Source organism: Euwallacea similis, unplaced genomic scaffold (assembly GCF_039881205.1).
Source record: "Euwallacea similis isolate ESF13 unplaced genomic scaffold, ESF131.1 scaffold_49, whole genome shotgun sequence".
Lineage (NCBI taxonomy): Eukaryota > Metazoa > Arthropoda > Insecta > Coleoptera > Curculionidae > Euwallacea > Euwallacea similis.
Genome location: NW_027098674.1, coordinates 21500 through 49323, shown reverse-complemented (window position 1 = coordinate 49323; position 27824 = coordinate 21500). Strand labels below are relative to the sequence as shown.

Genomic DNA, 27824 nt, shown 5'->3' with positions numbered 1-27824 from the left:
ACTGTCTTGTATGGAAATATTATTATGGATACATTAATTGATTGGTTGTATTATTGATGATAAAATTGACTATAATAATTATAAATTATTATAATCAATTTCAATGAAATTTAAGATAAAGACTATGGTATGATTGTTACCTATAATATTCATTCCATTATCTTAGTCAGGAAAAAATTATTTTAACAAATATCAAAATGATAGGATCTTTTTGAAGGGCCATGTCTTGGTGTTCTGTAGAATCAATATTAATGGGAACTTTTTTTACTATTTTGGCTCTACTTTTACCACCTTAAGTTTGGTATCAACTTTTCCAAACACTGTAAATAATTTTTATTTAATAAATTTTATAATTTATTAAATATAGATAAAACATAAAATTAATATTTATTTAATTACACAATTTACAACAAATACAGTCCAATCGCGGTAGTGTGAACATGCGTTAATATGAACAGCTCGGTGGTATGAACACGAAATTATTTACATTGAACGCCGTATACTGTGAACAGCGTGCACTTTCGATTGTGTGAACAAGTGCATTTATAACGTTTCTGTCTCAGTTTTTGCTTGTGTTATAAATTAATTGCATATCATTTATTATAAATACCAAGTAGTTATTATTTATTATTGTTCTTTTATATTTTTAGAATAAATTTGCAACTCTTATGATTATAATAAATCATTGATCATAAAAGATGAGGGTTTGTTTATCAATTCGTTTTAACGTAAGTGTGAAGAAAGTGATTGGAGATTTGTAAGTGTGAGAAAAATAATGAAGGGTTGTAGGCATGAAAAGGATGTGGAATGTTGTTTATTAATTCTTTTTAAGATAAACATATGCATTTGGGGTGAACCTGATGCATTTTTATATTATGTGACATTCGGTTTCCGACGAGACTACGAGACGTACTTTTTTTCGTTACTAAAACCTATTTAACACTTCAGCATTTTTCTAGTGATCGTGTGTAACATTTGTTTATTGCTGCGGGAAGTTTCTTTTTATGTGTCTCGAAATATTGTGTACGTCGTGTGTGTATGTGTAATCGTGTACGTATCAGAAGAAAATATAGTCCTGTAAATACTCAGCTCAAGATGGGTAAATTAAAGAAAACCTTTTTAAGTTTGAGAGAAAAGGCCAACATTTTGGAAGAGCATAATAAAGGGATGTCTGTCACGATGTTATCCAAAAAGTACGGAGTAGCAAAATCGACAATTTGTGGGATAAAAAAAAAGAAAATTTTGATTATGGATACTATGACTCACACGTTGAAACCATCGAAAAAATGTACTTTAAAGAAGTCAGCATTTCCGCTATTGGAGCAAAAGTTGTACGACTGGTTTCTTAAGCAGAGGGAAAAAAATTTAATAGTATCAGGAGATATGTTGAAACAAAAAGCATTGTTGCTCTCCAAAGATTTAAAAATGAATACAATTTTCACAGCTAGTGATGGTTGGCTGCAGAGATTCAAGCATCGTCGTGGCATAAGATTTTTAAAAATCACAGGAGAGAAATTATCATCCAATCCAGATGTAGTGGATCCTTTCAAAGAGAACCTAAAACGAATGATCGAAGAACATGAATTAAATTGTCACCAAATTTACAATGCTGACGAGACAGGATTGTATTGGCAGTTATTACCTGACAAAACGTATGTCGCATTGGCTGAAAAAACAGCTTCTGGTTTAAAAATTTCAAAACAAAGACTGACATTTATGGGGTGTGTAAATGCTTCAGGATGTCATAAATTGAAACCTCTAGTAATTGGGAAATCCAAAAATCCAAGGTGTTTCAAAAATTTTATTAACCCAGTCGTTTATAAAAGCAATAAAAATGCCTGGATGACAGGAGACCTCTTCAAGACATGGTATTTTCAACATTTTGTACCAGAGGTAAGAGTTAAAATCACTTGTGTTCATTGTGATATATGCTGTTTATGCCAATATTTCAAAATTGTTAATTTGTAGGTGAGATGCTTTCTACGTGCTCAGAAGTTGCCACAGAAAGCAATTCTCCTTTTGGATAACGCACCCTCCCATCCACCAGCAACAGAACTAACAACTGAAGACGGGATGATTTTCGTCAAATTCTTGCCGCCCAATGTTACTCCTTTATTACAACCAATGGATCAAAATATTTTAAGGCTCACCAAAGTGTACTATAAGAAAGAGCTTGCTTAGTTCTATTGTATCATCAGAAGAAGCAATAGCGGTAGCTCTCAAGAAAATTTCATTAAAAGATGCAATTCTACATTTGTCTGCAGCATGGGATAAATTAGATGTAACAGTTATTAAGAAATGCTGGAAAAACATTTTTTCAGGTTTTGATGGAGATAAGGAAAATGAAGATGAAGATAACCTTCCTCTAAGTATTTTACAGCTAAAGTTAAGGAATGAAAAGGCATTTGTCCCTGATGCCATTAAGGATACAATAAATTTGTTACAAGAAATTGCTCCAGTAAGTTAATACACAATGAGATTACATGTTTCTCCGAGGTCGACAAAATAATGATAAACTGTAATTTTAGGCTGAATACAGTGCTGCAGATGTGGAAGACTGGACTAAAGACGAGAAAGCAGTTGTTGGTCTGGAAGATGTTTCTTCAGATGAAAGCGACAATGACAATGAAAGTGGTACACATATTGAAAAAATTAGCCATTCCGATGTAATTAGAGCATTAAATATGGCCATAGAATGGTGCAATCAAAATTCAATGAATATAAGTGAAATAATCACTCTTAAAAAGATTCTCGAACAAGCAGTAATGGCAAAAATTTCTCAAAAAAATGTCCAAAAAAAAATTACTGATTTCTTTCATCTTTGAAATGTATAATTTGGTTTGGTATTTATTAATAAACTATTATTAAAAAAACTTATTTAGTTACACCCTCTTTTCTGTGAACACCCTCGTTGGTATGAACTACCCTAGGATTTTTTGTGTTCACACTATCGCGATTGGACTGTACTTAAAATGTGGTCCATTATTTTCTAGACACACATAAACTCCTTGTTTCATATTATCAAACACTTCAATGAGAGTCTGTGGAGATAGATTTTCACATTCTTGTCCAATTCTGTCCTTAGGGTCATTAATTGTGTGTAATGGAATTTTAAAAATAGCATTTCTTAATGTGGGAAACAAGAAATAGTCTAGTACAGTTAATTCTGGAGATGATGGTGGAGAGATGCAGTCCATCTGTGAGCTTATTACTCTATTGCCATAGTATTCCCTAAGATAATTGAGAGTTGTCCTAGCTGTATGGGCCTTTGCTCCATTCTGTTGAAAGTATCCATACCGCAATTCGTTGAATGAAGATCGTTAATGAATTCACTTAAAATGTTTTGATATCAGCCAACTGTGATGGAGTCATTGGAAAAAAAATAGGTCCTATTGAGCATTTTTGTGAGGTAGAAACCCATATTCCAATTTTTTGGGTATATAAAGGTGTTTCCATAAACACATATGGATTCTCTGCACTCCATATTTTCCAGTTTAGTGAATTCACATAACCTGATAAAACTATGCCTTATCAGTAAAAAACGTCAAATCCAGCAGGTCTTTGTGCATTGTTTGATTAAACCAATTGCACTATCTGAATCTTTTCAAAATCTGGGAACTGCAGTTGTTCAACTACGTCAAACAAAATGATTGAACTCTTGGCTAATTAAATAGTTTACAGTTTAAAAGATATCTCAAAACAAAGTTCATTAAAAATCCCTTGTAAAACTTCATTATAAGCAGGTGGGTGTATTGGAATTAAAGATGACTGCAAGGTAGCATTTGGGTTTTTGGAACAGGTCTTACAGCGCCTACCAAAATGTAAATACATTGTACCAATGAATTACATATTCACCCAATTTATATGTTAAACAGTTTGAACATCACTGGCTTTTAGTTTCAGTAAACTATTTAAGTGTTAGTAATAATATATAAAATCATTATTTGTTTAATCGTCTTAAAAATCAGTAATCACCAACCCTAAATTAAAAGAGCAGTTCTTGAAACATTTTCACCTTGTATGGATAAAATTCCAAATTTTTTTTAACAATTAAATGACTACTACGCAATACATGCAATTGTAGAGAAAGTCTTCTTAAAGATGTGCTGGAATTAGGTCTACTACTTCCTGATATCCTTTGAACACTGAGAGGTTCACAAAAGAATTTCACAACATAATCCAAAGTACTACAAAATTGGGATTCTATTACTGCAATATATGAAAACTTTTCATGAAACTCATGAAAAAAAGTTAATTTTATAGGCCCATTCTCATTTTAGGAATTAGCCATTCCGAAAATAAGACTCAACCATAAAGGCTTTTTGTTCCAGTGTAAACACCATTTTTAGCACCTGGAAAACTTTAACTAATCAACACACAAGTCCGTGGAGTCTTGAAAAAGACAATTTTTGATAAAAATCAACTAGTAATACAGATATACAAAACTGTATTTTAGCGGGATTTTAAGTAGGGTTAAGTTGGTTCATTTATGTTCGAGATTACGCATAACCTATCAAAGACATACGGATTCGCGCTCAAATGATTCCACGACCTACTTGGTTAGAATTTTTTTAAGACTTATTACACGACACGTTTTTCAACATGATCGCGCAATCGCACAGCTGAAATATTTATTGCACAACAATAACTTCTTGGCATCACAGTTCCTTAGCAAATCATCAATGGAATTTTTGGCCACGTGCCCTACGAATACTAAATTTCATATTGAGCTGAACTGCCGAACACTCTTAACCTTATACATATTGTAATGTTTATCTTTTTCGCATAAAGAAAAATAATCACAATGGATTGTACGTATACATTTAAGTTATTTTTATCCTTCTAAAATATAAAATATTTTATTTTCAGTCGAGGACATATTAAAAGATTGGAGAAACCATCAAGGGATCCGGGCGAAAATGGTAAACAGATACCCATGTCGCCTAACGTTTTCGTTTAATGGAAATGTGATGGAAGGAAACCTCTCTTTCGTCGGAACCCATGCAGAACGACGAATAGAGGTTCATCTACAGGGTGGCAGCTTTTGGCAAATGTTATTAAGCGAAATATTGGGTAGCTCCCCGGAGGGGTCAAGAATTCGGTTCAGCTTAGCTGAAAACCAATTCATGTTCTTAGAGTTTCCTAATCAAAGGATACAAGAAATTGCCCATGAACAGTGGGTCACTTTTGAAAGGTAATAAGTGAAAGTTTTGCAGTTTATTGTGTAGTAATTAGTTAAGTTTGTTTCAGGGAAGAGCATGGCCTAACACCGCCATCCTCCTCAGATAGTGATTAATTTATATTTAGATATACAGGGCGAGTCTTAAGTAATGGGATACAGTGTAATGATAATTCTTTGATATAAAAATAATGCAACTCGTCTAAATTTATGTCATACCATAAATTGATAATAACTGAGATACAGGGTGCCAAAATTGAAAAATGAAATCACATTTTCTTTTAAAAAAATCTGGTTTAACTTTACAACTTTGGCACTCTGTATCATGGTTATTATCAACTTTTGGTATAACATAAATTTAGCTAAATTGCATTATTTTTATATCAAAGAATTATCATTACACTGTATCCTATTACTTAAGACATCCTGTAGATCTAATGTAAATTAATTAAACTACTGCTTTTTAACTGTTTAAATTTTTTTTTACGATGGTGTGGATGAGATGGAAGGATAATATTGTGGGTTTTAGGTGATTATCGGTGCTAGGTAAGTACCAGGGAATTTAGTTAGTTAAATTTCTTAAAATTCTCACAAACATGATTCTGTGATGTTGCTGTCTTTTCGGATAGAGGTTTACATAATTTTGAGGTGCTAAAACAGAATTTCTATAACTATGAATGGAAGCATTGTAGGTGTCTAGTTTTTCTTCAGTTATAATATGTTTACAAAATGCGGTTAAATTAGAGAAAATTTGCTCCATTCTGTGTTCAGCAAAATCCAGTTTTCATGTTTGAAAAATTCCAAATGGATTTGATGTTATTTCAGAAAAAAAATTATTTTTTTATGATTCTTTTTTAACTATTTCCTGATTTTATTTCAAAAGATATGTTAAAATAAATTTAGCACTCTCATTGCCACTTTTTCTCTTCTACAAGATGCTGTTTTTAGATTTTTGATCCCATGCAACATTTTGTTTCTTCGAGACCATCATCAACTTTGTTTTTTTAAATAGTCAACAAATTTTATATTACTCCCAATAAATTCTGCTTTTTTTCTGAATCCAACAATATATCATACCTATAATTTATTAAATGGTTGAATCCAAAAAATATCTCAGTTTTTCAACATACCATAACTTTTATTCAACATTATGAGTGGCTTTGCAAATAATTTGTTTAGATCTGTTACTTAGTAAACAAGAAAATAAACACAAAAAATCGTTTGCAATTATTTCTGCAGATTCCGGTCTGGTCTGGGTCTTTGAAAGTCTGCACATCAGCAACATTGTGTCATCCCTCATTTTCATTAAATCATCCATGGAGGTCAGAATGCATATGGTCATAGACTGCACTCTTTTTATACAGGGTGTTCCAGAATTGTTCTGCTAACTGCAGGTTCCCGTGACCAAAATAAGGTATAAAGTTTATATAAACAAATGTCCAATTGGCCTTTATTTTTGAGATACAGGGTGTTAAAGTTTAAGAAAAAAATAGTTTTAATTTTTTTATTTCAAAACAGCTTAAAATTTTTTAACCAAATTTCGAATATTTGTTTGGCACATCATTAGGTGTAATTCAAAAAATTATCAACTTTAACTATTCACCAGTGGTAGAGATATGGGTGTCATGCTTTCTTTTTAGTTATGAAAGATTATAACGCTCAATATAATATGTCGTTTAAAGTAGTCCATTATATGCTTGCAAATGTGTTTAGCAAATTTTTTGTCTTTCCTCAGTTTGTTGTATTTCAAGAAGTTTAGTCATTAAAAAAATTCTTTAAGTGCATTTTTACAACTCAAATAAAGAAAAGAAGTTTTTGGTTTTTTCATTTCATGAACTCCTGAAATATTTGAGACAATATGTCGATGCAAGTTCCGGATATCGATGGGTATAAAATTAAAAACTCCTAGCCATTATAAATCAGCCAGTGGCGGAGGTAAGTGCGCCATAGTTTCTTTTTTAATACAAAAGTAAGAATACTCCACAAAATTTGAAATGATATAAATCATAACACAAAAAAATTACTAAACACATTAACGCATATGATGGACTACTTTAAACGACATATTATATTGAGCGTTACAATTTTTCATAAGTAAAAAGGAAGCATGACACCCATATTTCTGCCACTAGTGAATGGTTAAAGTTGATAATATTTTGAATTACACCTATTGATGTGCTAAACAAATGTTCGAAATTTGGTTAACAAATTTTAAGCCGTTTGGAAATAAAAAAATTAAAACTATTTTTTTCTTAAACTTTAACACCCTGTATCTCAAAAATAAAGGCCAATTGGACATTTGTTTATATAAACTTTATACCTTATTTTGGTCACGGGAATCTACAGTAATCAGTTGGCAGAACAATTCTGGAACACCTTGTGATACATATGATACAAATAGATAGATACATATGCTTCAATACATAGGCACTAGGTAACTTGAAGATTTCCAACTCCCAAAAAGCACCTCTGCATTCGTCTAGCAAACCCATTCCAACAACACTCTGAATAGCCCTTTTCTGTAGCTTAAACACTCCAAATTCTTAAAACAAAGCAGCCATGAGGAAAAAGAACATAAACCTTAAAATATGATGTCTGAGACATTGTGCGGTTTTGAAACATGTTTTAATGATTTCTTTTTTGTTTTTTAAGGGTTACATATTTCGAATCTTGTTATATTTTAAAATTTAGGCTCCAAAGTCTTAATACAACATTTTCTTTAGGTTTTGGCTTAGTCAAATTTACTAGCCACAGACTTTTGGGCGACCTTGATGCCATAACTGACTTACTTACTGATAAAATCTCTGTTTTAACCTAGTTTTAGCCGTTCCTATTTAATGTATTTTTAAGCCTTCTACTTTTATTATTTCAGGAAGAAAAGAGTTTACATACCAAAAATGGAGACTCAACTTCAACTAACCAACAGGAAGATGAAGAAGATACTATATCTAAAGGCTCCATCAGTGAGCATGTCACCTCTGCTACCCTAAGTGTGGAGAACAACCATTCCTTTCAAGAAATAGGAATTGTCAATCAACCAAGTACCGCATCAAACAAAACAAATCTTGACAATAACAATTTGCAAGATCAGAAACATTATTCTTTAGACTTCAGTAGTTTTGGTAGTAACATCATTAATGGTTTGCCAGATGATATGGAGAAATCTTTAGTGCATCATAGTACAAACAGTGAAAGTGTGACTATAAATGTGAAAAGCATATTAGAAGATATTTTAGGCAACAGTGTTTTTCATTCTAATTTAGAGAGCATACACTCAATGGAGGAGAACTTCAACATTTTTGCCAATTTAGATCTCAGTGACAAAAGCCTGGTTCAGTTATCAGGGAACGATAATTTGTCAAAAGGTGATAATATTGAGTGTGAGTTGCCATCCAATGTAGATAAGGATAATGGTGGAAACCTTAGTGATGTAGATAATAAGTTGAGACAGAAAAAATTATGGCTGTGAAAGATAGTACAATAACTGTTTTGTCACAACAGTTAGATTCCTTGAGAGAAATGAGTAATGATACTTCAAGTCTGATATCTGCCACTGAGGATAAGCACTTAGAGGAAAATTGCAACAGTAAGGTAAGAAACTTGCTTTTGTTATTCTTTTGTGATTTAAAATCCCTGAATGTAGTAAATTTTTGTGTTATTTCAGTAATTATAATTCTGCAAGAAAGAACCACTTTTTGGTTTGATTTTATGGTTGGTGAATTGCTTGTTATAGTAGTCAGTTCCCTAGTACATATTTTATGGAAGGTAGAACATGGAAAACCAGATCATTGGGGTTTTTTAGCCTTTTTTTTTTCAAGTTTAGCATTTTGGTGCTTGTATTCTTGTGACCCAAGTGGTCTTCGCATGATTTTAATGAAATTTTGTAGAGAAATAGTTTAGATCTAACTAAAAATAATAACGTATATTTTACGTGCTATCTTCAAAATTTAAGAGACGAGAACACCCCCCCAAGTTTCGTCAATTTTTCGTTTTTTAACGATGACTTTGGATCCAGATGAATTAGAACAACAAAAAAAGCAAAATGAGAAAATATCACTTAATTTTTTTTTTGTTGAAAATTTCACTTTTAGTCTCGTTTTTATACGTCTTCAGCTGTCGCATTCAATTTTTTGCCATTTTCTAGAGAAAACATTTCTCAATGGAATGGTCCAAAGCTGAGGTCGACACCGTGTTTCTAACAAAAGTTATAATTGTTTTAAATAAGAATGTATACACGACGTTTGACTGCTTATAACTTCAGAACCGCAGATCGCAAAAGAAAATTTCTCATTATAAAAAAGGCTTTATTTAATGAGTATTAAAGAATGGTATTATCAAAAATATGTTTTCAGTAGAAAATCAGATTAATATTCTACCTGTAGTTAACAATTATTATGCGTTATGCATTAGAAAAATTATGTTTTAAATATTCTTTCGATGAATATCATTACTGCAAAACATAAATCCATAGATACCAATGAAATATTATCTTACTCGTATATTATTATTCAAATGTGGAAAAATGTCCCACGCTGATACCTCACGCATAATAATTGTTAACTACAGGGAGAATGTTAATTTAATTTTCAGTTGAAAATATATTTTTGATGCTACCCTCTTTAATACTCATTAAATTTTTATTATGAGAAATTTTCTTCCACGACTTGGGGTTCTGAAGTTATCAAATGGTGAAACATTGCATTCACCCTCTTAAACAGTTATAACTTTTGTTAGAAATACGGTATTGAGCTCCATTTTGCATATTTGGATCCCTTCCCTTGTGAGACATAAGGTCTATTATAACTCCTTCACTGTAAGGCATGAATTCCTCCTTACTAGCCTTCTGGTATGTTAAAGTTTCTTGCAATCTTCACCACCTCCTCATTGGTGACCTATTTAGGTTTTCTAATCCAGGTTTTGCAGTATTGAACAGGCCAAGACTAGTAACTTAAATAACTGTTTTCTTTCTAATTTTAATTTCAAGAACATTTGTAATGCATTTTAATTTAAAATATCAATGTGATAATTAATTAGGTACTTTCAGTCTTCTAGCTGTTGTACTACAACATCATAATGTACAAAGACGATCTTATACAACAATTAAGTGAATCTCTCAATCAGTCCGCGATTGAACATAAAGGAGCTTCTTACCCAAGTAGAAAATTTCAAGAACCAAATCGCGCAGTTACAGCAAAACCTGCAGGATACTATTCAAATGGTAAAAGACCATGACTGTTCCTTAGCTTAAAGTGGTATTGAAGTACCTGATAATTATTCACCTGAGAAGGTAAGAACAGAAATATTTTTATTGAAAGTATAGTCATTATATTCATTTTTATAGTTACGAACAGAAGTACATTCAAAGATAGATAATGCAGAAATTCAGGTTTGTGCTTCTTATGGTTCGTATGGACTAAAATTGGGCTTTTTTTTATTAATTTTTAGCAAAATTTTGTGGTGCTTAAATTGAAGACTGCAATTGTAGATTTGTAGAATTTTTCTCGTAAATTAGAGTTGAAACCAATAAAAATTTTCACAATGAGACGAAAATTGAGTCTGAAAAGCATGAATATGAAACTGAAGTTACTAGAGTTAGAGACATACTAAAACGCACGAAAGAGTCAAGCTTAGTTGACCTAGTGGAGATTAAGCTTGAATAGAAATGAAACATAGGAAAGAAATGGAGGAGCTCCGGACTTACTTCGAAAAAAAAATTGATTTAGAGAAAAAGTCTTCACTCACATTATGCTTAAAAATTAACCATGGTTTATTTTAAGCTTATCTGAAGAGGTTTTTAGCTAGCAAAGCCGAAAATTATCAGGTTCAAGCTGTGACTTGGAGCTCAGCCCTGATTTTTTGGCTTCCAGTAAAACAGCTCCGGGCGAAGACCAGAAGAAGGTCTTCAAGTCCAAAGAAGACGTGGAGAAACTTAAGGAAAACTTGGCAGCTTTTGCAAGCGAAATCCAAATATTTCTTGGAATACATAAACGATATGAAACTAATCAATATTGAGCATGAAGTTAAGAACGAATTAAATGCCTTGTTTAGGATTAGGGAAAAATTAGAAATTCGGGCCATCGAAAACAGATATTTGGAGATTTTCAATTTGAAATTTAAATTTGGAAGAAAATGCCAAGCGGCATAGAAATATCAGTGTAAATTCGACGATTCAAGAAGTGGTAAGTGATATTATTATGTGATGTATTAACATGGATTTACCATATGATTGATAAGCGAGTACTGCCCTACAAAATTGCAAAATGTGAATTATACTCAATGATCTATGGTTTGGATGGTTTTTAGATCAACTCTGGTGATTATGAATTAAACGAGGTAATAGAGAGCTATGAAAGGAGATTGTAAGTACCAGAAAACTCTGGCTAAAATTGATATTATAAATTCATTAGAGGATTCAGGTATGCAGACTTTGAGATATCTTTGGATACATCGATAATTTTTTTTTGGTTTTAAAAAATATTGGGAAAGAAATACGTCTTTTTTCTTGTATTTTAAATTTTCACTTCTTACCGTAGTGCTTAGGGAACGACGAGGACTAGTCATCTGAACTACTGTAACTCCGCGAAAAATTTACCCGAAAATATGACGTAGAAATTAATACTCTTAGAGAAAAGAACGACAAAGAAATAACTAAGCTTAAGAACGAACACTTGAAGATTTTGAACGGGGTTTTGGAAAGGGCTAAAAGGAAGAAGATAGTGATAGTTTAAGTAAGACTGAAATAAAGGAAATCAAAGAGAAGTAGAATTTAAGATTTAGAATTTCAATGTTATTTTTATATACATATATATATATATTTAAAGAAATATTTCATTATTATGGGACTTTGTCTTTACCACGGTATAATAATTTTACTTTGTACTTGAGGCTGTATGTTGGGATTTCTCATGGTCCCTAAAAGAACTTAATCACGATAATTTTCAATGAAAAATGCTCTACATTTTCTTTGTCCTCTAAAGACACTTTGAAGAAACAATTTAACACGCGCAACCTTATATCCGAACTATTAAACTTCAATCAAGCGGAAGAGGAATTGAACAATGTTCTAGTGGAAAAGCTGATCGAACAAAGCAACGAAACCCTGATACTCAATGAACTAGAACAGGAACAGGTTGAGCGGAATCAGTACCGACACAAGGATAGTGTATGGTGTTTACTCTCTCGAGAGCATTTTCACTCCAAGGCTCTGCACCGACAAGTGACACTCACGAGGCGCACTTAACAGGTGACAGGATCGGAAGTACATCAAGGGCTCGCTAGCCTTTAAAAGGGAAGTAAGTCCTTGGAACTCGTTCTTTAGCGTTTTGGCCCTTCTAATAGTTGTTCGTTCTCTCGAGGTAAATTACCACGGTTATCACCCCTTGTATAAAGCTGTAATAATGTAGTGTTAATCTTGTGTAAATAAAATGGTTAAGCAGAGATATCGCATATCTATATCTAGGATCAGTTTCTTCCTTTGGTTTGAATACTGATCCCTCACCCACGTGTTAGTGCAGTAACTGGATATCAGATTACCCCTTCAGCTCCAGTTGCACGTTGTACTGTACCGACGACTAACCGGTACACGCAAGCACCTCTAAACCCGACAAGTGTTTGATAAGCTGACAGTCGGCAAAAACAGATTTCATTTAATACTGAACTTTTTCTTTTGATTTGCATGACAGAGAATTAAAGTTTGCAGAAAGGTGTTTCGTTGGGTATTTCAATGGACTTGAAAAACGAGCTGGAAATGTTTTTGGAAAAGACGGTTAGTACGATTTTGGCATTAATTGTACAGTCAACAACTGGGAGTAAAGTGAGTTCGCCCGCTTTGTGAAGATTTAGAGAAGAAATTTGAGTCCAAATCAAAACAGCCGCATCTAGAAAGGATAGTTCTGATTGGTAAGGGTTTTTGTATATATTAATTTTCAGGAAAAACAAACAGTAAAGGCAAGGTGCCAATCTTTAAATTTTTTTATTAAGTTTTCTTTTATCGATTTTTTCTTATTAACTAGAATATGTTGAACATATTCGTATGAGTAAAACAACAAATTTATTTTCTGTTTTAGTTTAAAAGATTCATTACTGGATTTCAATGAAGTTATTGCATCTCTTAAAAAAGAGAAAGTGCATGTAAGACTTTGGGTTAGAAGGTGTAAAAGAAAAATGAAATGATGCAGGTTTCTAAAGCACTTCTTTACTCTTCACCATCCAAAAACAGAATATCCCCTGACACAACTTGGTATTAACATCCCTGAATGCATCCCCTCTTTGTGAGAGAACCTATAAGGGACATTCCAGCATTTTTCCCATGGGTGTCAAACCCTTACCACCATTTGTCTCTCACTTATGTTAAAGGAATTTATAAACAACCCTCTCTTCCCATGCTTATCTCGGGAAGAATTCAGAACCAAAGCTCATACCACTTTCAGATAATACTAATTAATGGTCTTAACATAAACAAAAGTGCAAATGAATTCACAACAGCCACTTATCATTTTCTCACACTTATCTTAGGAGCAATTTAGAGCCAACTCTGTGATATTTTCAAATAATTGGTTAATAGCCTTAACATAAATAAAGAATGCTCACATGCATATTTGGAGAACAGGGTAAAGCAGGTGTTGGAAATATTAAGTCTTTTAGCAGGAGACTTAAAACAGGTCAAGTATCAAATTGCTAAATTAATGGATGATCGGCATTAGGAGGTTGTCTCTTGGGGGTATAGAAAGGTTTGCAGTCTGATAAAAGTTGGCTTAGGTAGAACTTTTTAGTTTTTCTAAATCTAATACAGTACCGAGCAAAAGTAAAGCAACTTTTGTTATTTGCTTTAAATCCATCCAGGACATACGGTATAGAACAACCTAATGCAGATAATTTTTACTAGGTAAGAGTAGAGTATAAACAACTAATATTCAGTTTTTTACTAACTCGTTTTTTATTATTGTTAAAAAAATTTGTTTTTAATGCGAGCAAAAATATAGCAACTTTTAGCATTTCAATGTAAAATCAGCCTATTTATTTTTCATTCTAATTCTGCCTGTGTCGTTGAAGTGCTTTTTAGTGAAAAATATGCCAAAAGGAAAAAAACTTTCTTTAGATATAAAGCAATTAATAATAACAAAATATCAAAATGGAATTAAACAAGTGATCGTCGCAAAACAACTAAACTTAACTAAAAGTGTTGTTTTAAGAACTATTAAAGAGATTTCAATTAAGAGGAACATTGGACAACCCAATTAAAACAGGAAGACCGAAGAAAACCACTGTTCGTGAAGATCGTGGCATCAGACAAATATCTGAAGATCAACCGTTTAAAACAGCCGTCGATATAAAACGCGAATTAAAAACGCAACAAGATATATCTGTGCATATCATTCGACGTCGTTTGAAAGATTTTGGATTTCAAGCACGAAAGCCTTCCAAAAAACCATTCATATCTAAGAAAAACAGACGTGCCCGAATGGATTTCGCAAATGAACACTTTTTGTGGAACGACATGAAATGGAATACAGTGCTTTTCTCAGACGAAAGTAAGTTTAATTTGCATTCATCTGATGGTATTCAATGGGTGAGACGTCCGCTGGCCAAAGATATCAGCCCAAATACACTTTGAGCACGATCAAACATGGCGGTGGAAATGTCATGATATGGGAATGCTTTTCCAAAGCAGGTGTGGGCCCTATTGTGAGAATAAACGGCATTATGGATCGATATCAATATTTAAATATTCTAAGGGACCATTTACTACCTTATGCTGAAGCTAATATGCCCCTTCTCTGGAAATTTAAACACGACAATTATCCAAAGCACACCGCTAAAATCATAAAAAAAAAATTTTTAATGGATCAGAAAGTGAATGTGCTCAAATGGCCCGCTCAAAGTCCAGACCTCAATCTTATTGAGAATTTATGGGAATTGGTAGAAAGGAAAAGTCGCCTTAATAGAACTGAAAAATTTTGCAAATCAGATGAATTATTTGACGCCATTCAAAAGGCCTGGAACTCGATCTCAAAAGAGTATATTGAAAACTTAATTTCGTCTATGAGAAAGAGATGTCTGGAGGTCATCAGAAATGGTGGAGGTCCGACAAAATATTAATATTGTGCTTAATTATTATGTGTAAATTTGAAAGTTGCTTTATTTTTGCTCGCTGTAAAACTTTTTGTTTCTTTTTTACAAAAAATACGAATCGTTAGGAAACTAAATTTTATATGTTATTACTTTACCTTTGTTTAATCCGGCTCGAAGGACCAAAAATGTATAATCCGGCTCGAAGGACCAAAAATGTTGATCCGGCTCGTAGGACCAAAAATGTTGATCCGGCTCGAAGGACCAAACTGTTTATTCGTGGATCGTGGTACCAAGATGTTGATTAGACATGGCCTAATTCTTGATACGTCTAGTAAGCAATGGACTGGATGCTTGCGAAGGACCACCCTGAGTTCGCGGTCTCAGAGACACCGTGTTCGTGCAAATGAAAACAAAACCCTTTTCTAACGGTAACAAAGGTTTATTATTCACTAACAACTTCGAGTAATGTAGCAAAGAAATAACAACTTTTCGTGACAAGTTAATTAGTGTAGTAATTAACCGTGTATAGGAACCGTGTGTAAAGTAATCGCGTACGAGTAACGTGCAAAGTACGGAGTTAAGGGTCGACGGAGACGCACAAGAAGAGCGAATTTTCTCCTTGCAAAATCTTAAGTACTAAAGTTAATGGTAACCGTACATAGGCGTACCAGAAACTAAGAGGTCATCATCGGCGCTTCTTCTAGATTTGTCCTTGTGACTTGCCTAACTTTAACAATATAATTGGGTTTTATTGGAGGGCGTTTATGACCAGCATCGAGAACGTGTCTAAATTCTAGTACGCACAAAAGGTCGGCGAGGAGTTTTATTACACAGTTAGTCTAAGATCAAACAAAATGCGAATCAACATCTGGTCATACGGACAAAGTGGCAATAGAAACGAGTAATGTCCATAGGCGTAGCACACGGGTTCCTTACATACTAGTCACAGATTTAATACTAGGCTTATGAAGAATACAACTTATCGAACTAATAGATTAACATTAAACTAATTAATTATTGGATATTTTGTCCTCTACACAAGCCCTAACATGCCGGCCCCGTTAAAAGGTCGTTACCTTTTAAATTATTTACAAAGAGTTATTCGTTATTCATGGGCAATGGGCATATTTTTGACAATGATCTTCGCGATATAGTTCCACTGGGTAAGCGCACTGACACTACACGTATCACATGATCCTTTCCTTCGTGGAGTTCGACAACTCGAGCTAAAATCCAACGCAGTGGGGCAGTATTGTGTTCCACCAGTAAAACTAATGCTCCAATATCTATGGTTTTATCTACAGTGTACTTCCATTTGCATCGAGTTTGCAAATTTGTCAAATAATCCCTGGACCAACTATTCCAAAAATGCTGTTGGAGTTGTTGTAGTCGTTCGTAATGAGATAAGCGAGAGATAACGGCGTTCTGGTAGTCGGGTTGTGGTAAACTTGCCAACGAGTCGCCAATAAGGAAATGCGCGGGGGTTAAGGGTGCATAGTCGTTTATGTCGTTTGAGATTGGCATTAGTGGTCGCGAGTTGAGACAAGCTTCGATTTTTACTAATAGGGTGTACATCTCTTCGTATGTTAGAGATGATTCACCTAAGACGCGGCGAAGATGAAACTTAGTCGATTTCACCGCCGCCTCCCACAATCCTCCCATATGGGCACTACGCGCGGGTATGAAATGCCACTTTATCAAATGATTGGCTAAAAATGTAGTTGTGGCGTTAATGTGTGATTCATTATTTATTAAGTTATAGAGTTCGATAAAATAATTATTGGCCCCTACAAAGTTAGAACCATTGTCTGAATGTATGTTTGTTGGTTTTCCTCGTCTGGAACAGAACCTTTCCAAAGCATTCAAAAAGCTATCGGTCGAAAGATCTTTAACCAGTTCGATATGTACTGCACGCGTGGCAAAACAAACAAAAATGCATATGTAAGTTTTTACGGATTTGGCTCTACGCAGCGTACCCTCCTTTATGAGTATAGGCCCTGCATAATCGATTCCGCAATTTGAAAAAGGTCGTGAAGGCGTTACCCTTGCGGTCGGAAGGGAACCCATTAAAAATTTCGAAGGTTTCGGTTTTACTCTAAAACATCTTATACATCTACTAAGGTTACGTTTAACTGCATTTTTTCCGTTTATTATCCAAAATCTGAGGCGAATTATCGAAAGCAAGTTTTGAACTCCCGCGTGGAGATGTTTCATATGCTCATTCTGTGTTATTAAGTCAGTGAATTTATGTTTATACGGTAATATAATAGGGTGTTGTTCAAAATTAAATTGTGAATTTATTAAACGTCCCCCGACTCGAAGTATCCCTTCTGAATCGAGAAATGGGTTTAGATTCAAAATTTTACTATCGCTTGGGAGTTTTTTGCTTTTGAATAAGTCGGAAATTAACTTGGCCCTAGTTAATGCGGGACCGATCAACCCAAGCGGGTCAAAGATCTGCGAAATTTTCGAAAGAATAGTCCTTTTGGTAACACGGGATGGCTCGTATTTAATATTAACTGAGTATTTCAGAGTATCTTGTTTAGGATCCCAGCTAATTCCAAGAGTTTTTAGATGCTTATCTTCATGAGGTAGAATTAAATTGTCGTGATTTTCGTTACTGTTTGCTTGTAGGATACTATTTAAAACTATGCTACTGTTGAACGACCATTTTCTCAATTTAAAATTAGCTTGACTTAAAATATCGTCTAGTTCCCTATAAATTTGCAATGCATCTGTTTCCGAATCAATGCTAACCAACAAATCATCCATGTAGAACGAACGTTTAATTATTTCTGCTGTTCGTGGATACCTGTCTTTGTTGCGCTCGGCCAATTCTATCAAGCAACGTGTGGCTTGAAAGGGTGCACTCGATGTGCCATACGTTACCGTGTTGAGTTTATACACATTAATCGGATCATTAAGATTTGCTCGCCATAGTATCTTTTGGAAGTTACGTTCTTCCTCATGAATTTTTATACATCGGTACATCATTTTGATGTCCGCGCTCAAAACAATTTTGCGAAGTCTTAGACGTATCAAAATTGAGTACAAGTCATCTTGTACTACTGGTCCTACCAAAAGCGTGTCATTCAGGGAAATTCCTAAACTTGTCTTGCAGCTTGCATCAAAAACGACGCGACACTTCGTGGTAATAGAATTCTTTAGTACCGCACTGTGGGGTAAAAAATAAGAATTGTTTGGAATAGAGATGTCCTTTTCAATGGGTCCTTGAAGCGTCATGTGGCCTAAGTTCTCATATTCCGTCATAAATTCTACGTACTGCTTCTTGAGGTCCTTGTCCTTTTCTAACCTTTTCTCTACATTTTTTAACCGTTTTAGGGCATTCGATTTGGAGTCACCCAGACTAAAATCTGTTTGATTATTGAACGGATACCTTACGACAAAACTGTTGTCCATGTCGCGGGTTGTAGTTTGATTAAAATATTCCTCACAATAATTTTCTTCCTTTGATAGGAATTTAACATTTTCAAACTCTTCAATCTGCCAGAATTTCGTCAACGAATCATTTAATGTTTTATTTGAAATACTAGTCGCAAGGTTGCACACTACTTTCCGACTTTGAGATTCTCTGCATATTAAATTGCCCGATATTACCCAGCCTAAAGAGGTTTCTTGTAACATTGGCAATCCCTTTCCTAATTTAAGTTTACCCGAACCTAATAGATTATAAAATATATCTACCCCTAATAAAACATCAATTTGTTTTGGTTCATTAAATTTTTCATCAGCTAGATTGATATTTGTTGGAATTTGAAGTACCGAACTGGGAAATCTAAATGAGGGTAGATTTTCGGTAAGAATGGGCAAAACCAAAAATGCTATGTTAGATTCATATTGGTTGAACCTGGATTTTATTTTCGTGTGCACTCGCTGATTAATCTTTGTGACAATTTGACTGATACCTGATAATGAAAGGTCAATTGTTTGGGGACTTAAGTTTAACTTTCTGCAGAAGTTTTCTGTCATTAAATTTGACTGGCTTCCGCAATCGAGTAAGGCATTGCATTTATGCCAATTTCCTTTTCTGTCTGAGATGAGAATGGTAGCCGTAGATAGTAGTACTTGATTTTTATCATTACCTAACGATGATAATGCCAAAGGGTTGTTTTCCGTATCGTACGTGACCGCGTTACTTTGGCCGATTGTTAGAACTGTAGATTGTTTGGATTCTCCATACCTTCTAGATACATCGTGAGCCGAAGGATTAGATGGAGAACTGATCGATGATTCATGTTCAGTTAATGATGAGGAAGGTTCATTAGTGCTGCTGTTGCTAGAATTTTGAACATGTTCACTTCCTGAACGTTTCTCTATATGTAACGTGCTATTATGTTTTTGGTTGCATTTTTTGCATCCTCTTGATCTACATTCCTGTTTCAGATGCCCTGGACGTAAACAGTTGCTACACAATTTATGTCTTCGAATTTCGTTATATTTGTCCGACACTGATAATTGGATAAAACGAGGACATTGATGAATGAAATGATTTTCAGTACAGATGTAACACTTATTGATTTTTTCGGTCAAAGAATACGAATAATTCTTAAACTGATGTGATTCGTTTCTTTTCTCGTGGCCTTTGTTTTGCATTCTATCCCTATCATGTTTATTTGAATGTACGGTTGAGAAGCCGCGAACCGCTTCCAACGAACGACATTTTTCGGTTAAAAATTCCATTAATTGATCAACAGTCGGCAATTCAGTATTACATTGTTTCCGCTCCCACTCCTGATTAGTACTATCATCCAGTTTGTTTAATATTATCGGTATCAACAAAACATCCCATTGATCCACGGGTAATTTTAATTTTCCTAATGATGATTTATGTTGCTGAACTGCATCTATTAATTTTCTAATATTTACAGATGATCCTTTATTCGCGTTTGGTAAATTAAGAACTAAACCTTTAGCGTGAATGTTAATAACTGCCTTTTTATTCTCGTATCTTTTTTGTAACAGATTTAAAGCGATTGTATAATTATCGGGAGTTATGTCGAGAGAGTCTATGAGATTTAGCGCATCGCCTTTACAACATAATTTTAGATATAACAATTTTTCTGTTTCACTCAAGTCGGTTCTGCTATGGACTAAGGAATCAAATATGTTTTTGAAACTGAACCAAGTTTCATAATTGCCATAAAATGAACGTAAGCCTAAATCCGGTAATTTTCCTAGACCTCTTGGTGAATTTTGTTTTCCTAAATGAGTATTAGTACTATTTTGATTTTTGCTAATTGAATTTATTAACTGCTTTAATTCTGAAATTAAATTAAAGTAGGCTGATTCGATTTCAATCCGTTGTTCTTCTTCGTTTAAGCTTAAAAATTCTAGACGAGATTGTACTTTATCGAACTGATTATAGTCCTCCTCCACGTTCTTGAGGCGGATTTCTAATTGAACTGTTTCTTGAATATCTCTGTTTTCACGAAGGTACTGTTCAAAACGGGATAAACGTTTAGTTAAAATTCTGCGAGCGTGCAAAAGTTCTCTAAATTCATCGTTCTCGCTAAGAGACTCTGCTGAGCCTAGTTCCATTTCGGATCGTTTTGAAATTTTTTCTTTTTGAGCTCTAGTGGTCATTTTTAACTACTATTGATAACGTGGCGTTAAAATAAATCAATTTACGCGATTCAAACAGAAGTACTACTGGAGAAATTAACTAGTTTCGACTTCTTTAATGTGCATAAATCGAGCATAAACCAAAGTAAATAAGTCGTATCAATCTCATACAACTAACGACCATTTAAAGTATCAAATGGGAATCGGGATTATGAGGTTATGCAAATTCAAAGAGGAAAAATCGTGATAAAAAGGAAATGACTCACCGGGATTGTTTCTTGCTCTCCTTGGGATCCACCGTTCTACTCCTTATTCCGCTTTCGATGTCCTATGTTCCACAGGTTCTGATCCAGTCCCGTGATATCCGGCTCGAAGGACCAAAAATGTTTAATCCGGCTCGAAGGACCAAAAATGTATAATCCGGCTCGAAGGACCAAAAATGTTGATCCGGCTCGTAGGACCAAAAATGTTGATCCGGCTCGAAGGACCAAACTGTTTATTCGTGGATCGTGGTACCAAGATGTTGATTAGACATGGCCTAATTCTTGATACGTCTAGTAAGCAATGGACTGGATGCTTGCGAAGGACCACCCTGAGTTCGCGGTCTCAGAGACACCGTGTTCGTGCAAATGAAAACAAAACCCTTTTCTAACGGTAACAAAGGTTTATTATTCACTAACAACTTCGAGTAATGTAGCAAAGAAATAACAACTTTTCGTGACAAGTTAATTAGTGTAGTAATTAACCGTGTATAGGAACCGTGTGTAAAGTAATCGCGTACGAGTAACGTGCAAAGTACGGAGTTAAGGGTCGACGGAGACGCACAAGAAGAGCGAATTTTCTCCTTGCAAAATCTTAAGTACTAAAGTTAATGGTAACCGTACATAGGCGTACCAGAAACTAAGAGGTCATCATCGGCGCTTCTTCTAGATTTGTCCTTGTGACTTGCCTAACTTTAACAATATAATTGGGTTTTATTGGAGGGCGTTTATGACCAGCATCGAGAACGTGTCTAAATTCTAGTACGCACAAAAGGTCGGCGAGGAGTTTTATTACACAGTTAGTCTAAGATCAAACAAAATGCGAATCAACATCTGGTCATACGGACAAAGTGGCAATAGAAACGAGTAATGTCCATAGGCGTAGCACACGGGTTCCTTACATACTAGTCACAGATTTAATACTAGGCTTATGAAGAATACAACTTATCGAACTAATAGATTAACATTAAACTAATTAATTATTGGATATTTTGTCCTCTACACAAGCCCTAACAACCTTTACCAAGTAGATATTACCTGCACTGAATTGTCCCATATCTTATATCTTGGTTGAATTGAACGAAGATAACAAAAGTTGCTTTACTTTTGCTTGGTACTGTACATTTATTAAAATTCACTATTAAAAAAAATGGAAGAGTTTTATATCATTATAATTAAAATCGTTGTGTTTTCTTCTTCTAGAAGACACGATTGTCGCTTTAGTCAATCTTCAAGAGAAAGCTCGGGCAATGTTGGTTAAATCTCATATTAGCGCCAGTTCTAACGTTCTGCAGCTAATAGAGAAACTGTATTGGGTCAGCGAAAAAGTTAAAAACATATGGAGTCCTAGAATTTACTATAACAGGTAAATAAATTTTTCCGATGGTCTCTTTGATTTTGAGTAACTAAAGATTTTTAGCTTTTGAATTACAAAATAATTGATAATCCAAAAAATAGTTATAAATTTTAAAATAATTCTATAACAATGAGCTAATTGTAGATAGCCATTTTAATTTGTAATTTATGAAGTGACTGAATGTCTTTGTACTACTCACTTTCGTTCAACCAAATGGAAAAGCTGCTATTCTAAGATATTATTTTTCAAAAGTAAAATTATAATATTGACTTATGTATTGATAATATTGATGGTTTATAATATTGATTTCAATAAAATGTAATTTTATGAAAAGAAATTTCTTATACGATCAAAAATATTTATCATAGTCATAAATAACTAACACTTATTTCTACAATTGTGCCTTTTGTCTGCCATTAATAAAAATGAATTATATCGGAATCTCTCTTGTAAATTATTTCTAAACCTCAGGAACCAATATGTGTTTTAGTCAATTTGTCTGGCTCTCAAAATTGTAGATTATTTAACCATGTATAATTCGTTACGTTTGGTGCAACATGAAACCGCTAGCCTGAGATGCACCCCAAATGTTTTCATCAAATTTTTTAAGTGTATTAAATGTTGCAAAAAAATACAGTCAAACTTCGATAAGTTGAACTACGACTTGCCAGATAAAAAGTTCAACTTTGAGTTATCGAAAATCGAGGAGAACATTTGATTGGTACGTTATTTAAAATAAAGATCATAAGCAAAATTAAATGAAAATTATATTATTCATATATCATACATATAATAAAAAATAATTAAAACAAAAATTAATAAGTGCAATTGTAGTATGTAGCATAATGACTTATTTAATTTATTAAACTTTGTTTTAACTTTTTTCTATTTTCGCTAAGTTCGCATCAATTTTATTTAATGATTTGTAAAGTTCGTCGGTTGTGTCATCACTTGTATACAAGAAAGAACGCAGAACTTTCAATGCATTTATAATTGTTTCATGCGAAAGTGATTCGATTGTCTCTTCATTATCATCATCACTTGAAATGTCTAAATTATTATCTGCCTTATTATTGCCAATATCGCAATATAACTTTCTATGATATCATCGTCCGTTGGGAATTCAGATATGGAGAGGTTGTCATTAAAGTAGAGAAAATCGTTTAAGTCTGGCATTTCTAAAGACTCGTTCCCTTGTTTTCAAGTTTCAAATTTTATTGATAGTAGAAATTTAGCCTTTTCTTCAACGTCGTCGTAAACATTTTACTTTAAAAAAATCAGTGGAACTTCGCCCTCTTCCTCCCATGCAGAGTATGAACCAAATCCAAAATGTTTCAAAGCAATTTCCAATAGTTTGCGATTTAACATCAACATTCCATGCCTTGCTTATTTTTTGAACACAACCATTAGGTTTAATTTGGGGATACTGGCATTTTTTGTAAATTGGTCGAGCAGTATTGTTAAAATTCGGCGAAGATAATTGTGTTTTAGACTGGTAATTATGTCTTGATTCAGTGGCTGTAACTTGGACGTAAAATTTGGTGGAGAAAACTTTATATCGATTGATATTAGTTCTTTTGTAACATCTCGAGGATGGGCAGTGCAATTGTCAATAAATACGATAATTTTTCTTTTTTTTCTTTACTCAGCTTGATGTCCTACTTCAAGAGCCAGTTCTCAAAAATTGCTGACATCATCTATGCTTTAAAATTTGATTCATAATTTACATTCAGTCGTTTAACATTTCGAAAACATCGTAGATTCCGAGACTTGCCAATGATCAAAAGCTTTAATTTTTTAAATTCATTCATGTTTATAACACAAAGGCAAGTTATTCGTTCCTTACTACTTTTTCCTCTATTGCAGCTTTGGTTTTTAAAAGTGAGATTTTTATCGGGAAGACATTTGTAAAACACGCCTGTCTCATTAGCTTTTTTGTAATATTTGCTAAAAGGTGAGGCAAAATATCACGCTTCCAATTTTCACTGTCTACTTCGTTAATATCGGCACTCTCCTCACATAATTTTTTTTTGACAAATTCCAAACCTGAAATTGGATACGTAAGTGTGTAAATATGTATGTTGTAATCAAGTAAAAAATAGGCAAAACTTTGTATGTACAGGGTCATTCAAACTCGACGCCCCACCCATTTTATGCGAAAACAGTTGGGCTTAGCAAAATAATTTTTTCACCAGATTAAATAAAAGGACGTAAGCTACAATAAATGCTAAAAACGTTGAATGTGGAAAGCGACGCTGACTTTATGTTTTTTTTCAGAAACATACCCTTTTTTTTTCAAAAATGTGAACATTGATACATTCTAAACAAGTTTTGTATAAAAAGTTTTTTAAAATTTCTAATCATTTAAAAGCTACAAGAGAAACAAATATTGACATATTAGGTAGTCTTATGTTAACACATTACATGGGGATATACTTCGCTACGCACTTACGCATGAAGTAGGCAAAAAAACAATGTAAACCGTTGCCTAGCAACACAAACATTTAAATTGTTAAGTATTTTTTATTTATTTATAATACTATCAGTTAAAATCATCAAATTCAATAAATGAAAAACATAACACAAAATCTTAAGATATAAAACAAGTAACAAGTTAAAAAAATAAACTATAAAATGTGCTCAAAACTGCCGCCGTCTACTAGCAAACAATATCCAAAACGCTTAAGAGGTATATAGAAATATAGTTAGAACTATTCACGATCAATAACCTTCTCTCCTAAGACCCGTATATTTTGGAAGCACTAGTGAATAAAAGTTGTTAGTGAGTTAGTAAGTTAGTGAGTCGTTTCAATCCCGACAAATCTACATCGTGGTGTCGACCATGTATTAGGTGTACAACTTTGCTTCCGCCGTTTTTTTTCCGAATTTCGCGATTTTATTGTAAAAAACTAATTATACCTTTAGGATCCAAAGTATTGTCCATCGCTGGCCACTACTTTCTCCCATCTTTCCGGCAGCATACGAATCCCGTGTTGAAAAAATTGGACATCTTTTGAAGCGATCCACGATTCTATCCAATTTCTTACTTCTTCATAAGACCGGAAGTGTTGGTCAGCTAGCCCATGTGCCATGGATCGAAACAAGTGATAATCAGAAGGAGCTAGGTCAGGAGAATATGGCGGGTGGGGTAGGACTTCCCATTTCAATGTTTCCAAGTATTTCTTGACCACTTGCGCAACATGGGGTCGAGCATTATCGTGCTGCAAAATCACTTTATCATGTCTCTCGTTGTATTGCAGCCGTTTCTTTTTCAATGCTCGGCTCAAACGCATTAATTGGGTTCGATAAAGAGCACCTGTGATTGTTTCAGTTGGTTGTAACAGCTCATAATATATTACGCCGAGTTGATCCCACCAAATACAGAGCATGATTTTGGAACCATGAATAGACGGTTTGGCCGTCGACGTGGAAGCATGGCCGGGATATCCCCAAGTCTTTTTGCGTTTGGGATTATCGTAATGAACCCATTTCTCGTCCCCAGTCACAATACGATGCAGAAATCCCTTCCGTCTTTGCCTTGCAAGCAACTGTTCACAAGCGAACAGACGCCTGTCAATATCTCTTGGTTTCAACTCGTACGGCACCCAATATCCTTGCTTCTGAATCATTCCCATGTCTTTGAGGCGTTTTGAGATTGTTTGTTGAGTCACTCCCAATGATTGTGCCAATTCTTGTTGACTTTGACACGAGTCTTCGTCAAGTAATGCTTCCAAGTTCGCATCTTGGAAAACCTTCTTTCTTCCACCGCTATGTTGGTCTTCGACGTGAAAATCACCGTTCTTGAAGCGCTGAAACCACTCACGACATGTCCTTTCACTAATAGTGGCTTCCCCATAAGTATCTGAGAGCATTCGATGAGCCTCAGCAGCAGATTTCTTCATATTGAAGCAGAAAAGTAAAACCTCCCGCAAATGACGAGAATTTGGCTCGTACACTGACATTTTCAATTGCGAATAACTTTATGATGAAGACACAAATAGACTAATATTTTTATGAGGTTATGTTAACAGGTGCCCAAGGCTCCTGCATGCCCACATGGGGTTATTTATTTCGATCATTACTTACCGCTACATACATCTATTCAAAAACGGCGGAAGCAAAGTTGTACACCTAATATAAAATACCGGCTGGTGTCACAACACAAATTTTTGGTGTCGGAAGTGGAATTGTTAGACACAACCGTGGACAGATAGCCTTTACTACAAGGTTCCAAGAAGTTGGCGGATTTCATTCCTTTGGGGACAAACGAACCAATAGAGACGACCTACAACACACAACAAGTTGTTCCCATAAACAATTTGGTAAGCGATCTGTCGACTTTTGTTTTGTACTAAGTGTTTCCCATTTTTTTCCCAAAATCCTACTATTATTCCTTTTTTCTTTATCGTATACTAAAAACCAATTCTCTATTTTTCTTCTAAAAAATCAATTTCTATTCCATATCGATTTAATTCTATTTGACCTTAACAATGGCTGCTAAGAGTAATCTAACAACGAGTGGGTTCCCATTACAATTTTTATGCTCTGATTCCTAAATCATTTGATGGAAAAAGATATGAATTTCATGAGTTCCCAATTAATTGTGGCAATGCGGTCGATTTGGCTACCAACGACCAACAGAAGCCTCTTTTAGCATTTATAACCTCGATATTAACTGGAAGTGTAAGATCTCAATTACAGGGAAAATCTTACGGTAATTGGAAAGAGCTCAAAGATATTCTATGTACCTTTTATCAGGATAGAAAACACTACATACAGTTAATGGAAGAATTGAACACGCTAAAACAAGAAAAGTCCGAATCAGTTTTAAATTTTCATGAACGAATAGATAAATTATTAACTCGAATTTTAAGTTCTATTAATTTCAATAATACAAATGAACAAGTAGGAAAAGTACAGGAACAATACAAGAACTAGGTTTGAGTTGATTCATCCACCATTCCAAGCCCGATATTTCAAGATTCCTCAGAGCGCAAAACTTAACCGATTTATCTGAAGCACTCACTAGGGCAATTGAAGAAGAACGCGCAATTATAATAGTATTTCTAGCCAAGAATTTACGCCGCGACATTCAAAATATTGCAGTTTCTGTAAAAAGAATGGCCACAACCTTCGAAAGTGTTTTCGAAAATCAAATAATTCGGTACAATTTAATAGAAAAGAAGATTTTAAGCCTGTGACTCAACAACTTCGTAATACACAACAAGGTGTCCTTCTCGAACCACGTCACCGAGATATGCAGAAAGAGCCTCAACAAGCTGAACCACCTACAGCGCTTGATGCCATCGATCGAAGGTCCTACGACACAAAAGAGACGCCTCCTATACGGAGTGATACAGTCGACGCTTCTGTA

The 27824-nt window shown here is 34.2% G+C and overlaps 2 protein-coding genes and 1 long non-coding RNA gene across 6 annotated transcripts; all 3 read left to right on the top strand.

Annotated features, from left to right (window-relative positions):
• Positions 1 to 1095: 1095 nt before the first annotated feature.
• Positions 1096 to 2181, top strand: LOC136418936 (jerky protein homolog-like). The gene is made up of 2 exons (XM_066405139.1): positions 1096 to 1893; positions 1969 to 2181. The coding sequence occupies exons 1-2, from the start codon at positions 1096 to 1098 to the stop codon at positions 2179 to 2181; spliced, it is 1011 nt and encodes a 336-aa protein (XP_066261236.1).
• Positions 2182 to 4645: 2464 nt separating this feature from the next.
• On the top strand, positions 4646 to 12693 carry LOC136418943 (uncharacterized). Of its 4 annotated transcripts, none has more exons than XR_010753004.1 (9): positions 4646 to 4811; positions 4870 to 5194; positions 5251 to 5708; positions 8052 to 8770; positions 10224 to 10466; positions 10521 to 10565; positions 10625 to 11358; positions 11483 to 11595; positions 11713 to 12693. XR_010753004.1 is itself a non-coding variant. In XM_066405147.1 (3 exons), the coding sequence occupies exons 1-3, from the start codon at positions 4805 to 4807 to the stop codon at positions 5294 to 5296; spliced, it is 378 nt and encodes a 125-aa protein (XP_066261244.1). In that variant the 5' UTR covers positions 4646 to 4804; the 3' UTR covers positions 5297 to 5726. The 4 variants fall into 4 exon arrangements, 1 of the variants encoding a protein (XP_066261244.1); XR_010753005.1 differs by having other exon boundaries at positions 5251 to 5725; positions 10232 to 10466; XR_010753003.1 differs by having other exon boundaries at positions 5251 to 5725; positions 11713 to 12692.
• Positions 12694 to 12820: 127 nt separating this feature from the next.
• On the top strand, positions 12821 to 22859 carry LOC136418942 (uncharacterized). Its single transcript, XR_010753002.1, has 3 exons — positions 12821 to 13078; positions 22297 to 22459; positions 22514 to 22859. It is a non-coding gene; the product is annotated as an uncharacterized lncRNA (long non-coding RNA).
• The last annotated feature ends 4965 nt before the right edge of the window (positions 22860 to 27824 follow it).

Coding starts and splice junctions, on each gene's coding strand:
- LOC136418936 (XM_066405139.1), top strand. CDS start 1,096: ATGGGTAAATTAAAGAAAACCTTTTTAAGTTTGAGAGAAAAGGCCAAC. Junction 1,894..1,968: donor TTCAACATTTTGTACCAGAG/GTAAGAGTTAAA, acceptor GTTAATTTGTAG/GTGAGATGCTTTCTACGTGC.
- LOC136418943 (XM_066405147.1), top strand. Junction 5,195..5,250: donor CAGTGGGTCACTTTTGAAAG/GTAATAAGTGAA, acceptor AGTTTGTTTCAG/GGAAGAGCATGGCCTAACAC.